Below are 16436 nucleotides of genomic sequence, written 5' to 3'. Positions count from 1 at the left end.
ACTGCGTGCGTGCGTGGGTACGTGCGTGCGTGCGTGCATGCGCACGCGCACGCACTCACTTGTTGTGTTTCTCCTCCACAGATCTCAGCGCTGCGTTCAGCGAGGCGCTGGTCTCCTCCAGTCGTTGCTTCTCTTCCTGCTGCTTCTCCGTGTCCCTCCTCCTCCTCTCCTCTTCCTCCCTTCTCTTCCTGTCCTCCTTTTCCTCCCCCCCCTCCCCTCGCTCCTCCTCCTCGTGGTGGACGCGTGGTGTCCTCCTCCTCTCCTCGACCTCCTGCTCCTCTGGCGGCAGGAGGTCGATGGAGAGCCCGGCGATGGAGGCGCGCGGGGGCTTGACGGGGTGGGGGGAGGGTGTAGAGGGGCTCTGGGCCTGGGGCGAGGGGGAGGTGGCAGGAGGTGACATGAGGCACAGGGAGGGGGAGGAGGAGGTGACTAGCTGGGGGGGCTTATTGGAGGAGGAGGGTTTGGGGGCCGTGGGGGGTCCGCGGGGCTTCGGGGAGACGGGCGGAGGAGGAGCCCGCTTCTGTTCTGCTGCTGCTGACGAGAGGCGGAGAAAAAAGTTAATTGGTCGTCACAATTAAGACTTTTAGAAAGCAGCTGTGTGTGTGTGTGTGTCTCTCTCACCGGGACTGGGCGCGGCATCGGGGGGGTCAGGGCCCGGTATGGGGACCCTCCTCATGGGGGTGGGGGCGTCGGCCTGCGAGCTCGGGACGCTGGCCGATGCGGTTGGCTTAGGAGAGGCGGGCGGCCTCAGACACTTCCTGGCCTCCATCCACTCACAGCTCTCCCTGCTCTCGTCCGCCGGCCTATCAGCAGGAGGAGCCTCCGACTGCGGCCTCCGCCGCAAGACCACGCCTCCGTTCTGCTGCGGTTGGTCCGGCGTTTTCAGGCCGCCGCTCACCGATTGGGCGCCGCCGCCAGGTGTTTCGGACTCTGATTGACAAAGTTATGATGGATTAATGAAAAATAAATAGAAAACTAACTAAAAAATTACGAAAACTGAATAAAAATAAATAAAAAAAACTGAACTAAATGAAAACTAAACAAAAATGTAACTGAACTGTGTGTTTAGTAACTAAAACTAACTGAAATTATAGACAAAATGCCCTTAGTTCTAGTTTGTGGATGCGGTTGGCGGTTCATCTGTAAATGAATACATTTTTATATGCTATCTTTTGTTAAGTTTTCATTACACAATGCTTTTCAATATACTGCACCTGACAAATAACTTAACGTAGGCTATAAAAACTAAAACTAACACTAACATTTACACTAAAAAAAAACTATAACTATTAGCATTTTCAAAAAAATTAAGATGAAATTAAAACAAAAAGAAAATGTAAATACCAAACCACTCTAACCTTGTTGGTTGACGCATGGCGCGGTCGTTGCGGCGGTGCCCGGCCGCGATTGGCCGTTGCTCTGAACAACGACGGCCCCTGATTGGTCGGAAGGCGCGCAGGGCCTCCTGCGGACGGTGTCTGTGCCGGTCGTCATGGTGCTGACGGTCGTCGCTATGGTTACGGGGGGGCGGTTGTCAACGTCGTCTCTTGTCGCCAAGGGGCGTGGCCTCCTCCGCAGTGTAACTGTGCCGTCGACGATCTCCGCTAGGGGTGGGCGAAAATTTAGATATTTAATAAAGTTCAGAATCGATGTTTTTCGATATTTATGTATTTATTTATTGTTCCATGTCCATGACTGACTGACGTTATCTGGCTGCATTGAAGTGTATGATTGGACTTTTCATGGTCCATAATAAACTAAACTAAATTTTCTAGAATAATAAAGGCAATGAATCGCAATATATTTAGGAATCGCAACTCAAATGGAATCTGCACCCTAGGTATCGATATCGAATCAAATCGCAATATATTTAAAGGGATCGTGACATGGAGAAAAAAAAGTTTATTATTTACTTTTTATTTAGTTTTTTTTAGGTTTTCTGAGCTCAATTGCATCCAAAGAACCTAAACTTTTAACATTCAGCAGCTTTTCTGTGGTCTGGGGTTTTTCTGGCTCAAACAAGTGCTCTCATTTGCCTGTGCACAATCCACAAATCCCATATATGACATTACAATTTGCCAGCAGATGTCACTGTTGAGGCCTGTTTGCCTGTTTTCATTGCAGCTCAAAAGGCTTCAGAACACACTAGCGGAGGCCCTACAGGCAGAATGTTATTGGAACCGTGCACACAGTTAGAGCAGGACAAACCTAAACAGTACCACTGTATTCCTCATCCTTGAAAATGTGGGATTAGTCACCAGAAACAAGATCCTAGGTGGTCTAGAACCTGCATTTGTAAAAAATAACGACCATTTGGCGGCCATTTGTGGTCATTTGTGGTCTGCGATGGCCCTATAGCCAAAAATGTTCCTTAACTGCTCTGTGTGCCAAATTTCATACATTTATCGTAAAGTTCACGATCTTTGCCTGTACACAGAGAAAACCCCAGATCCCAGAAAATCCACTGAATGTTCAAAGCTCAGGTTTTTTGGGTGCAATTGAGCTCAGAAAACCTAAAAGAAAAAACTAAAAGAAAACACTGTGAAAATGTATGTCATGAAACCTTTAAGAACGGCATTATAAATCAAATCGTAACGGTATGGAGTCGGGAGGTCAGTGAATCATCCCCACCTCTAGTCTCCGGCGACGTCGTGGTGGTTACGGTGGAGCGGGGGCGTGGCTCTGGGCGGGGGGGCTGGGCTGGTTGCCGCGGCGACGCTGAGGCGGCGATCTGGAGGTCGTCGGGGAAACCCTCCGGCGGTCCGCTGATGGTCCGGCGCCGACTGATGACGTCGTCATCGTCGGCCCCCAAACCGCCAGAGCCCGTCTGGCGACGCAGCACACCTGGACTCACCTGGAAGACATGCACGCGTTACTGTTACACGCACGCACGCACACACGCGCGCGCACACACACGCGCGCGCACGCCCTCGAGTTTCCTTCCCTGTCCGGCCAACATGACTGACATTTTATCATTACTTAAGTAAAAGTATCAATAATACAAAAGTATTGCCATCAAAATGTACTTAAAGTACCTAAAGGTAAAATAACTCATTATGCAGAATGTCTCATGGGTTAATTGGTCAATACCGGGTACAAACACACACGCACGCACGCACACACACACACACACACACACACACACCTGCAGGTAGCTGCTCCCGCCTCCCAGGTTCCTGGGCAGGGTCTTGGCTCCACCCCCGATGGTGGTCTCCAACATGGCCGCCAGGCTGCGCACGCTGCCCGACTCGCCCTCGCCCGACCTCTCCATGACCTCTGACCTCTGCTGTTGGCCCCGCCTCCTCAGTGAGGCCGCCAGGCCGCCGCAGTCGCTGGCTCGCCGCTCCCGATAGGCCGGCGGGCCCAGTAGCCCCTCCTCCCCGTCGCCGCTGCCGGCCGCGGTCGAACTCCCCCGCTTGGGCGGCGTGGGAGGCCGGCCTTTCCGCCGGGGCCGGAGCGTGACGGACGATTGGCTGCGGTTGACGGTGACGTCGTCGGAGGCGGAGCTACTGGTGGAGCCGCCGCGGCATACGGTGGCGTATCTGTAAGGGGGTGGAGCCAAGGATTATAACTCAAGCTGTGGGCTGGGGAGCCCACTGGTGGGCTGCGAGGGTATTGCAAGTTAAAACACTGAGGCTTTTAGGATAACATAACATAAAAGGACCACTTCACCACTTTTCAACCTTAATCTTAATCTTCATATAATTGGTCCTCACTCCTCACTAATGTTCCGAAAACCAGCCTCAAACACCACAAGGCAGTCCCTCAAGTGGAACCCCCAAGGGAAAAGAAAGAGAGGTCGGCCACGGAACACCTGGCGCAGAGACTTGGAGGCAGATGCGAAAGCTATGGGCCACACTTTGGGGACAGCTGGAAGTGTTGGCTCAGGATGGAGATGCTTGGAGAACTCTTGTCGACAGCCTAAGCCCCAGAAGGGCTATTAGGCGTAAGTAAGTAATGCTCAGCACCATTTTCTTCTACTCAGTCTGTGTCTCATGGGTTCAGAAACCTCAAACCCGTCCACCAGTGACATCATCGATGTCAAGCTAAGCTAATAGCAACAGCAGGCTTTCTATTCCTGAAAAGCTCCAATGCGAAAATGGAAACCATCGTTCTCACAATAATACAAATCTAAATATTGTTTTAAAATACTATTTGGATTTTTTAACACAGCCCTCCTATGAGACACAGACCGGGTAGGACAAAAATTGTGGTATTTTATCTTTTTTAAAGGAGAATCTCTAACTAATGAATAATAAACCAAAACTACGTCTTTAAAGTATAAATAATAATATAAATAATAAAGATAAATTAAACTGAACAAAAAAACAGAATTAACAATAATTGAATGCAAAAACTAAAAATGAAATAAACATAACTATAATAATAATAACCTTTGGGCGGAGTCTGTCTCCAGGTGGGAGGAGTCTGACTCCTCCTCCCCGTTGCCGGGCAACCGCAGCAGCGTCGCCGACAAATCGGACGCACCGGTGGTCTGTGCGGGGGGGCGTGGCCGCGCCCTGGGAGACGCCGGTTTGGCAGCGGCCGTGGGGGGTGTGGGGTGGGGCTGGTGGTGGGGGGGGCGGGGTTTAGCCAGCGGGCTGGGAGGGGGCGGGGCGTTGTCCTTGTGTTTCCTGCCCTCCGTAGTGGTGGGGGGGCTGGAGGGAGGGGAGGAGCCTATGATGGCCCCTCCCCTGGAGGGAGGAGGGGGGGAGCCTATGCTGGCCCCTCCCCCTCTCTGGAGCTCCTTCAGTCGACTCACGCCCAACATCAACTTCTTCTGGTGACCTGAGAGAGAGAGAGAGACAGACAGACAGACAGACAGACAGACAGACTTTATTCTTCTGCGTACACACATACGTCATGTGCTAGTATGAGCCAATAGGGGAAGTGGTTCAGTGTCACGTGATTCCTTTTTTTGACCCCACAAAAAACTCGGATGTGTGTCTCGCACAATATGATTATTGGCAGAATGGTGGAAAGAAAGTTTAGAATATTATTTGGCGGTCCCGTTTTTTTTTTTCACGGCATCTGTAGTTGTTGCAATCACCTTGAAATGTCAGAATATAATCCAGAAAATGTAGCCATGTGTGTACGTTCCCTAATGCGGTAATCTGTGTTGTTTTCAGTTTTCATGTCATGGTCACGTCCTGAGCCCCTCCCTGTTTGCCTGTATGATCTTCCTCTGGGCGCGTTCGGAAATAGCGCACTGCAGCAATGCAAACTATAATAGGCGAGTGCACTCCGGTGCGGTATTTCCGCGCCCTCTGTCTCCCCCAAGTCCTGCTCCTCTGACTCTGATTGCCCTGAGTGCCATCACCTGTGGGGACCAGCTGAGCCAGGTTGGGTGACTATTTAAACTCTGCCTTGTGTTTGTTCACACTTCACAGTGCTGGATCTTACGTTAGTGTCTGCTTTTTATGTTCAGCTAGTAGTCCTATGTCATTTGCCAAGTAAAGTCAAGTTAATATGTGATCTTCTTCTCCTGCCTTTGTTTGAGTTCTGAGTTCCTGCACTTGGGTCCTAACACCTGCAAACCGAGACATTTCACCCCCTGAAGGAATGGTGGGTTCGGACATGCCCTGGAATACTCGTATGTGTCTCAAAGAATTACATCAGGACATTTATTTTCTACCCATTACAACAAGATTCAAATAAAATACATGCTTTAGTTTAGACGACCCACAATAAAATCAAAACCACATGAATGTACTAGTATCCAGACATAAAATATTTTTTTTTATAATAGACCCAACTCTATTCTGAGACAAGCTGCTAACAACATTATATCCATGAGTTCAATTTTTGTGGATTTGTGATAATAGCTAATTGCTTGAAATGTGTGTTGCTCACAATCATTTAGGAGATGTGTATTCACTTCACACAAACCACCAGTAGGTGGTGGTGTTGGCTAACAAATGGAGACACTGGATGGCATTCACATAAACCACCTCACTTGTAAACAATGATCTGTAGATAGATACTAATATAAGCTGTTATGATACAGATAGACTCAACTGTAACACTTGACTCCTTGAGTCCGAAAAACTATAATGGACATGGTAAACTCTGCATTTGATACTTTTGCTCAGTAAAAACATCTTGACCACACGCACGTGCAGTTAATGGTCACACACACAAATGTAGTGCTAATTGGTTCAGACTAGATCAGGGGTTTTCAACAGGTGGTCCGTGGACCACAAGGTATTGCATGTGGTCCCTGATCATGCATTTAGTGATGTAGTAAAGTGAAGATTTTGTTAATTTCTTCCACAGAACAGTGCACTAAACTTGTGCGCGCAGTTCCGTGGAAGTGTGTCAATGTTGTCTAAGGTTTAGAATTTCCACAGAACAGGGAGGTAGAATAGAGAAGGGTAAGTGTACCAGCTGACCTGATTGAGTCATTATTATTATTATGAAATGTGCCCATATAATCATGGCATCATGTGTCTGCTCTATCAGTACTGTATATCAGTTAATGACATTTAAAAAATGTCTTCTAAATCATGACAGTTTTCTGTATGAGTGGTGCTTAATATTTCATGCCAAGGACCCCAAACATTATAATGTAATTGGCCGCCGACCCCCATCTGAAAATATGTTGTTCCAGGAACCTCACCAGAAGCAAAGATATGAGTTAAAATGTTCACTCTGTAATAATATATATTCAAAGATTTGAGGCACATTTTCACGATTTTTCAAAAATAGCAGACCTACAAGTTCATAGCCTGCTATGAGCGAGTGCCACGCTATGAGCTTGTAGATCTGCTATTTTTCAATATCTAACGTATAACAACGCTTAAAACACCAAAAGGGGTTCCTGACCAGAATGGGTTAAACTGAGTTTAATGGAAGATTGGATAAAGTAAGTAATAGAATAAGGGTAACCGTGGGATAGGAATAGATAACATTTTGATGCAATGTTAAGTAATAATTTATCTGGGGACCCCCTGGAACGCACTTAAGGACCCCACTAGAGAACCACTGCTTTAAAGGTTTGACTTGCAAAAAGAAGTGAGGGGCGCCTTCGAGGCACGCATAAAGTCCATAGACTTGGCTGCAGTATAACAAATGTCACAATATTTTGATTTAGTCTTTGGAATATCACACCATTCAGTCTTACTCCTATTTAGTGCGTGCGTGCCTCACCCAGCTTGCTGATGCCTATCTCCTGCAGGTCTTCCAGGCTGATGTCAGAGACAAAGTCCACGTTCTCGTATCCGTTCTGCACCAGAACCTGGTAGTACTGACTGAGACCCAGCTGAGACAGCCACTCTGACAGGTTAGCCTGCACGCACACACACACACGCACACACACACACACACACACACACACACACACACACACACACACACACACACACACACACACACACACACACACACACACACACACACACAATTACATTTTTATTTGAAAGGGCTTTATTGCAGTGGTTTATGCAAAAAAGGGGAAAAAAAGAGTTAGGTGACAGCAAGGATATCTTTTCTAATTACATTTCTTGATAACAGACCGCTCCGCTCTATGACAGACTGCTGCCTAATCAAACCCTCTGAGCACCAGCTGCGTGGCTGCGCCCCGCTTGATTTACTGCTGTTTCCAACATGACAGCCATGAAAACGCACACACACACACACACACACACACACACACACACACACACACACACACACACACACACACACTGTGACACACAATGTCATTTACAGCTTCAAAATGTTTTTGAAAACATTTGAGCGAGAAAATAGACGAAGCAGTACCCGAAAATGTATTCTATTTGATCAACTCACTTCCTTGTTTTCCGACAGTGCTCCAGCCCTGCAGCTGGGCAGACGCAGCCAGCGCGACACTTAAGGAATACTTTTTTTTTGTGTTTTGGGTCAATTTATTAATTTATGTTTATGAATTATATCCCGACAATGACCACCTAGCCAGATATTATCCCTTACGTATCTTCCTTGGTAGCTACTTTATCAACAGACTGTCTGCATGCAGCATTTTTGGATTAGTTGTAGGTGGATCAGTGAATCATGCCAGAGTGTACTGTACTGTACACTCTCCTGACTCCTGGGATTTATACCGTAATCCCAAGTGGGATGATATAATATGAAGGCAGGATGACTTTGTCAAGGTCTGGGACAAAGAGACTTTTTGTGTGGTGATTATACAAATCTGGAACTACTACTACTGCGTTTAAGTTGAACTGCTTGTCAAGCTGTAAAGGGGCAAATCGGACATCACACCAAGGTTGTTGACATAGGGTTTATTAGCAGGGTGGACAGGTGTTCTTATCAGTACAAGACATTGTTTTATCCGAGTGATAGAGTCTGTCAACTTAAAACATGCTTTCATTCAGCTGTAGGAGGTGCGTGTGCGCGTGCGTGCGTGCGTGTGTGCAGGGTATCTTACAGGCTTGTGGTCAGGCAGCCATTCGGTGGTGGGCATGGTGCTGATCTCTGTCATCAGCTTCTTTCTGTGTCCAGGTTTCATCACTCCGATGGCTGTCAGGTCCTTCAACACACAACGACGACTTTAAAAGCTCCACCTCGCCCATGAGCACTCGCCTCTTTAGTTCAGAGACACTACGCTGTCTCTTTGCATTCTGTGATCCTATAGTTTACTGAGGCACTACACTGTCTCTCTGCATTCTATGATCCTATAGTTTACTGAGACACTGCACTGTCTCTCTGCATTCTATGATCCTATAGTTTACTGAGACACTGCACTGTCTCTCTGCATTCTGTGATCCTATAGTTTACTGAGACACTGCACTGTCTCTCTGCATTCTATGATCCTATAGTTTACTGAGGCACTACACTGTCTCTCTGCATTCTATGATCCTATAGTTTACTGAGGCACTACACTGTCTCTCTGCATTCTATGATCCTATAGTTTACTGAGGCACTGCACTGTCTCTCTGCATTCTATGATCCTATAGTTTACTGAGACGCTACACTGTCTCTCTGTATTCTATGATCCTATAGTTTACTGAGACGCTACACTGTCTCTCTGCATTCTATGATCCTATAGTTTACTGAGACGCTACACTGTCTCTCTGTATTCTATGATCCTATAGTTTACTGAGACACTACACTGTCTCTCTGTATTCTATGATCCTATAGTTTACTGAGACACTACACTGTCTCTCTGTATTCTATGATGCTATAGTTTACTGAGACACTACACTGTCTCTCTGCATTCTATGATCCTATAGTTTACTGAGGCACTGCACTGTCTCTCTGTATTCTATGATCCTATAGTTTACTGAGACGCTACACTGTCTCTCTGCATTCTATGATCCTATAGTTTACTGAGGCACTACACTGTCTCTCTGCATTCTATGATCCTATAGTTTACTGAGACACTACACTGTCTCTCTGCATTCTGGGATCCTATAGTTTACTGAGACACTACACTGTCTTTCTGCATTCTATGATCCTATAGTTTAGTGAGACGCTACACTGTCTCTCTGCATTCTATGATCCTATAGTTTGAGACGCTACACTGTCTCTCTGCATTCTATGATCCTATAGTTTACTGAGACGCTACACTGTCTCTCTGCATTCTATGATCCTATAGTTTACTGAGACACTACACTGTCTCTCTGCATTCTATGATCCTATAGTTTACTGAGACACTACACTGTCTCTCTGCATTCTATGATCCTATAGTTTACTGAGGCACTACACTGTCTCTCTGCATTGTCTGTATGTGTTTACATTGATTGTTATAAGTCACTCTGGATGGGAGCGGCTAATTTGCCTAAACTGTACCCAGTGGTTTGATATGAACACAGGCTAACTATTAGGTTTGAAACGACCAATGCTTCCATGTTGCAAGTTATTCATACTGTATGTCTACTGACTCACTGTCCCTCTAGTTGTTGACCACACACACGCACACACACATGCACACACACATGCACACACACACATGCGCACACACACACGCGCGCACACACACGTGTCACACACGATGAGACCGACCCATATAAGCGGGGACAGGCACAAACACGGTAGTCTCCACAACAGGTTGGAACAGTCATGTGACCAAAAATGAAGGCAGACGATAGGACGAGGACGGACGGACTGACGGACGGACGGATGGACGGGCAGAGACAGTGCTCAGTGGAGGGCCACACTGGGGGGGGGGGTCAATGGGGTCACACCGGGGGGGGGGGGGGTCAAAGGTGACAGACAGGACTCAGGAGGAGGGCACGGATGACATCACCCAGAGCCTTGACAGACAGGACGGGGGGTGTGTGTGGGAGGGGGGTGTGGGGGGGGGGGGGGGGGGGGGTTGCATTGCAACCTTACCTCGGGGGTCATGCGGCTAACGGTGTCTAGATCGTATCCCGCCGTGACGAAGTGGGTGGTGTAGAACTGAAGCTGAAACCCCCCCAGCCACGAGACCACCGCCTGCTTCTATAGAACACACACACACACACATGAACCGACTATCAGCGCCATCCCAGTTAACGTCCAGAGATACGGACACACAGTGGCATGCACAGACATTTTGAGGGGCAGGCGCTAAAGCGAAAGAAGGGGCACCTTGTGGGGAGTGTCGAAGCGCCAGTTGTGTGAGATGTGTGAGATTTATGAATCTTCATGGGCATAAATAATAGACACTTTTAATGCAGAATTGGTCGATGTCACCATGTGAACTCACCTATGCTTTTTATGGCATAGGCAGCTCCCGGCAGGATCCGCCGGGAGAAACTATGCGCAGCTGCGCGACATGAGACTAATTACTTAGAGCGACAGAGAGAGAGGAGCGTGTGTGTGTACATGTGTGCGTGTGTATGTCAATTTTACAAAGGTGCAGACGATCAGAAATCAGCAGAGAGTGAGCAATGTTTGCGCTACTCTATGCCGAATTCAGACCCAGACTTTTTTTTTCATCCCTGGAAATAAAAACGTCTGGGTTTCCGAGGCTACCATGTGACAGACTGTCCAAAACACAAATAAAATGAACAAACTGTACAAAAAACGAACTTTCAAAAGGGCACATTGCTGTCCATACACTATCTGCGGACACACAGAATCGTCAAATCATCGCTTCCCGCGTCGGCATGCAGGGACGTGCACACATAGACATCAAAGGGGGCTTCAGCCCCTTGCCCTAAAACAACTGCCCTCTCCAGACCACGGATGCAGCATTTACTACATGGTGAAACAAGTGAAAATGCCACTCTTTTCCATGCCATGCCAGGAGGCAGCATTCAGGAGAATAGCCTTTTCCCCCCGAAGTCTCCTGAACATAGTATTTTGCGTTGAACAAATTTGTTTAGAAATCCATGCACGTTGCACTGCACACCACATCTCCAGTTGATAAAGACTGCTGGGTTGTGCCCTGAAAATAGCTGATCTAGACGCTCTCAACGTGTCGCAGCGCCACGCGTTGAGAGCTTGTAGATCTGCTATTTTCGCTATTTTTTGTTGTTATGTCATGTGTTTATGAGGTGACAGTACTTCATTAGAGCCCTTGGTGTGGTTGTTATGTCATGTGTTTATGAGGTGACAGTACTTCATTAGAGCCCTTGGTGTGGTTGTTATGTCATGTGTTTATGAGGTGACAGTACTTCATTAGACCCCTTGGTGTGGTTGTTATGTCATGTGTTTATGAGGTGACAGTACTTCATTAGAGCCCTTGGTGTGGTTGTTATGTCATGTGTCTATGAGGTGACAGTACTTCATTAGAGCCCTTGGTGTGGTTGTTATGTCATGTGTTTATGAGGTGACAGTACTTCATTAGAGCCCTTGGTGTGGTTGTTATGTCATGTGTTTATGAGGTGACAGTACTTCATTAGACCCCTTGGTGTGGTTGTTATGTCATGTGTTTATGAGGTGACAGTACTTCATTAGAGCCCTTGGTGTGGTTATGTCATGTTTTTATGAGGTGACAGTACTTCATTAGAGCCCTTGGTGTGGTTGTTGTGTCATGTTTTTATGAGGTGACAGTACTTCATTAGAGCCCTTGGTGTGGTTGTTATGTCATGTGTTTATGAGGTGACAGTACTTCATTAGAGCCCTTGGTGTGGTTCTTATGTCATGTGTTTATGAGGTGACAGTACTTCATTAGACCCCTTGGTGTGGTTGTTATGTCATGTGTTTATGAGGTGACAGTACTTCATTAGACCCCTTGGTGTGGTTGTTATGTGCCATGATTGTCTTGTATTTATGGTTTCTAAAACCTTGACAGTCAAACGTGCCAATGAAAAAATAAACTGTGATATAGTGACATCACAATATCATCCCCTCCCCCTTTATCATACAACTACAGCTGTGGGTGCGGCTTCAGTTCAGGTGGATCACCACCCATCGCCAAACCAGGCATACTTAATGAACTGGGTGGGGGGAAATCACGGCACTGTTTGCTGTCACTAAGAGCAAACGTCCATGTATATGTGGTGAATGTTGAGTGCCTTGTCATGTTTGAAATGTACATCAATGTCAATTAATAATAAGCTGTGCCGTTCTGATGGAGGATGCTGCATAGCATGCATCGTTTTCCTTCCATGCTTTTACCCAGAGTGCCTCAGCAGCGCATGGCCCCGCGGCAGGCTCCTACATATTTAGCGTGTGTGTGTGTGTGTGGGGGGGGGGGGGCTGTGCTAGGGGCTGTACATTTATAGAACACTGCTTCATGGGGCTTCAGTCCAATGCCAATGGCGCTCTTCTACGTAGACTTCTATTGGCGAAGAGCATAGAAAAAAGTGACAATGCCACTGCGCAAAAATAATGGAATGTGGAAGTGTACTGTATATTACAGGAAACTCCCGTTAAACTTTCCAACAAACTCCGTTAAACTACCGAATTGTACCATCACACCTGTATATTACCGTATATTACTGTATATGCCTGCAAAACTTGAGGTTTACGGGCAAATCTAGTGTCCATAATTGCCTGTTGACTCCTCTTTTCACGCAGTGCCGGAAGTTGGCAGAAATGCACTGGACTCAGGCTACAGCCCCAGCCCTTTATTTATACTAAATGCACTGGACTCGGGCAACAGCCCCACTGGACTCAGGCAACAGCCCCACTGGACTCAGGGAACAGCCCCACTGGACTCAGGCAACAGCCCCAGCCCTTTATTTTAGATCGTTTTTTTTTTAAATAGTACAACATAAACATTACAGAGACTCACACGCAGCTCGCACTGATTCTAGGACAGAACACACACCTTCTAGATTATACATACTTCTATATAAAGCCCTGCTGCCTGTAGTGTGCTGCTGTCCTGTTAGCTTCTATCACACGCAGCTCGCAGTGAAGAACACAGATTCTAGAACACACTTTATCTGTAATTTGGGGATATAGGCGCACTGCGTAAATTTGCTATCTTGTGCCACAGCCTAAATCCCTAAAACACCTCTGCTACCCGTTGCATTATAGGTTTGGGGGCGTTACGCCATGTTAAACCAATCCATGCAGTGCCACATGCCATTGCCTTTAAGAGATCTGTTATCCATTACCCATTATGCCCAGTGATATATTGCCTTACACTATGGCCCTGGAAGAGTGACGCATTGCTGCCTTGGAATACATTTATATTTGATACAGAGGGTTGGTTTGTGTGTCCATAGCTACTCTATCTGTCATCCACTCCGACCAACACAGTCTCACGTGTAGTGTACACATCAATCTATAATCTCCAACGTTGAGAAGCAATGTAGACGGAAGTGGAGGGGCAGGGTGCGTGCGTGCGTGCGTGCGTGCGTGCGTTAGTGCGTGCATGCGTGCGTGCGTGCATCTGTCTTTGTTACTATGCCTGACTCCATGGCAACACACTCTCTTCAAAAGACACTGTCTGGTATGCCGTTGTTTATCCTCTAGGAGGCAGCAAAGGATGTGTACATCACAGGGGATCACACACAGCAACATCACCTGAGCAGTATAGCAAGCCTCCATAGTTACTGTAGACTGGGTGGATTGGAGCACATTTACAGCTCTTTTGCATAGGTATTATACATACGGTATGAAACAATTACATTTTATGTTTTGTTGTGCTCTGAAAAGAATAGGCGATAGCGTCGCACTGTGCCGCTTTGTAAGCTTGTAGATCTGCTATTTTCAGCGTTTAAAATCAGCCATTATGACACCATCAATGCCCGCCCATATACATTTTTTCATGTGTGCATGACTTCATTGACTTCATGACTTCATTGCGCCCGCAGTTCATGTTTATGAGGCTAAGCCACACCCCTTCTAACAAACATCACGTCTGATAAGCTCCGCCCTCCGTGGACAGACTGACGGGTAATTTGGGATAGCACTGGAAGGCTTGGAACGCGCCACGTCTCTGAGGCGGTGTAAAACGCACCCAGACCGTCTCCAATTGGCTGGCTGTTTCCTGAACGCCAGGCAGTTCCAAGCATTCCACTGTGATTCCAAATCACGGCAGACTGACTGTCAGAGTAGCATGTGGAGTAGATGGAGGTCAAAGGTCACAGCAGAACTCACTTTCCCATCATCCTCCTCGGCTTTCCGCTCAAACGAGCGCTGCTCGTGAACTACAGCTGGACCGCCCGAAGAGCCTGTGAGAGAGAGAGAGAGAGAGAGATAGAGAGAGAGAGAGAGAGAAAGGGGGGGAGACATAGAGAGAGGAAGAGAGAGAGAGGCCAAGGGAGAGAGAGAGAGAGAGAGGCCAAGGGAGAGGGGGGTCAGAGAGCGAGCATGAGAGGTTCACTTTGTACAGAAGTGCTCATCATGAATAACACATGGGACAGCTGTGTGTGTGTGTGTGTGTGTGTGTGTGTGTGTGTGTGTGTGACTGTGTGTCTTACTTGCTGCCTGCTCCAGTAGGTGTTCCTTTGCTTTCATTGACTGAGACAGCACCGTAGCCAGGAGCTACACACACACACACACACACACACACACACACACACACACACACACACACACACACACACACACACACACACACACACACACACAGGTTAACAGTGGGGTCATGTAATTAATGGTGTTTCCTCTCTGTCTGAACTCCAGAACAAACACTTAAGGTGGTTGCACACTGGGCGTGTTTTTCGGAAAACCGATAGAGAAACGCTACTAAAAATCCAAAAAATGCGCTCGGTGTACAGGGACCTTTACTGTATGTATACATCATATTGATGTTGCTCACTGTAAAATAGCCCGATCTACATTCTACAAGCTCACAATGTGACGCATTCTCACAATGTGTCGCCAATGCGTGAGCTTGTAGATCGGCTATTTTACTTTGTTGCTGTTGGGAGGACATCTCCTAACTCCATTTTTTAGGTTTTTGATTTTTTTGCATACATCAGTGCTATTGAAAACCCTTCTGTGTGTTGTTTAAAAAATATTGGACCAATGGGAAAGTAGTAAAAAACGCTTTGGACAAAACCTCTTAACTCCATTGGACCCACAAACTGTCTGCTAAAGCAACTAACTCCACCACCTCTCTCCCTCTCATGCAAGTAATTGACAATATTTAAAGTCACAACACCAACTTTGATGAGGCTGTATTGCTTTGTTTTGAAAATCTTAATCTTAATTTCCTGAAAAATGAACAATTTGGAGTTAAGAGGTTTCTTCCCGACAGCAGAGATACAGTATACAGTATAGTAATGCACATGTGTGAGTGTTCCTGAGTCTCCAAACAAATCAACTAATTTATGACACAACGTCACACCAAACAGGAAACACATGTTGTGGGCGATGTTGAAACAAGTGTAACCTCTCTGACGTCTTAACGGACTGGGTTCCAGTTTCACTATGACTGAACTACTCACACACACACACACACACACACACACACACACACACACACACACACACACACACACACACACACACACACACACACACACACACACACACACAGGTTAACAGTGGGGTCATGTAATTAATGGTGTTTCCTCTCTGTCTGAACTCCAGAACAAACACTTAAGGTGGTTGCACACTGGGCGTGTTTTTTGGAAAACCGATAGAGAAACGCTACAAAGAATCCGACAAAATGCGCTCGGTGTACAGGGACCTTTACTGTATGTATACATCATATTGATGTTGCTCACTGTAAAATAGCCCGATCTACAAGCTCACAATGTGTCGCATTCTCACAATGTGTCGCCAATGCGTGAGCTTGTAGATCGGCTATTTTACTTCGTTGCTGTTGGGAGGACATCTCCTAACTCAATTTTTTAGGTTTTTGATTTTTCTTTTGCATACATCAGTGCTATTGAACACCCTTTACGTCTGTGTGTTGTTTAAAAAATATTGGACCAATGGGAAAGTAGTAAAAAACGCTTTGGACAAAACCTCTTAACTCCATTGGACCCACAAACTGTCTGCTAAAGCAACTAACTCCACCACCACTCTCCCTCTCATGCAAGTAATTGACAATATTTAAAGTCACAACACCAACTTTGATGAGGCTGTATTGCTTTGTTTTGAAAATCTTAAGGTTT

General features: G+C 46.6%; 1 protein-coding gene across 1 annotated transcript in view; it reads right to left on the bottom strand.

Annotated features, from left to right (window-relative positions):
• The window catches only part of LOC310859169 (uncharacterized protein), a gene marked incomplete at its 5' end in the record, with an annotated part of 58404 nt that overhangs the window by 638 nt on the left and 41330 nt on the right, over positions 1-16436 (bottom strand). The window contains 11 exons of the mRNA XM_083765568.1: positions 60-525; positions 622-930; positions 1359-1604; positions 2632-2854; positions 3146-3542; positions 4395-4788; positions 7150-7288; positions 8411-8512; positions 10318-10425; positions 14467-14540; positions 14790-14853. Coding sequence (XP_083621694.1) covers positions 60-525; positions 622-930; positions 1359-1604; positions 2632-2854; positions 3146-3542; positions 4395-4788; positions 7150-7288; positions 8411-8512; positions 10318-10425; positions 14467-14540; positions 14790-14853 — 2522 coding nt within the window. The remainder of the gene's footprint in view (positions 1-59; positions 526-621; positions 931-1358; positions 1605-2631; positions 2855-3145; positions 3543-4394; positions 4789-7149; positions 7289-8410; positions 8513-10317; positions 10426-14466; positions 14541-14789; positions 14854-16436) is intronic.

This window comes from Protomyctophum parallelum, assembly GCF_964188405.1.
Source record: "Protomyctophum parallelum genome assembly, chromosome: 5".
Taxonomy (NCBI): domain Eukaryota; kingdom Metazoa; phylum Chordata; class Actinopteri; order Myctophiformes; family Myctophidae; genus Protomyctophum; species Protomyctophum parallelum.
Note: the sequence above shows the minus strand (reverse complement) of the source record. Positions and strands in the feature narration are given on the sequence as shown.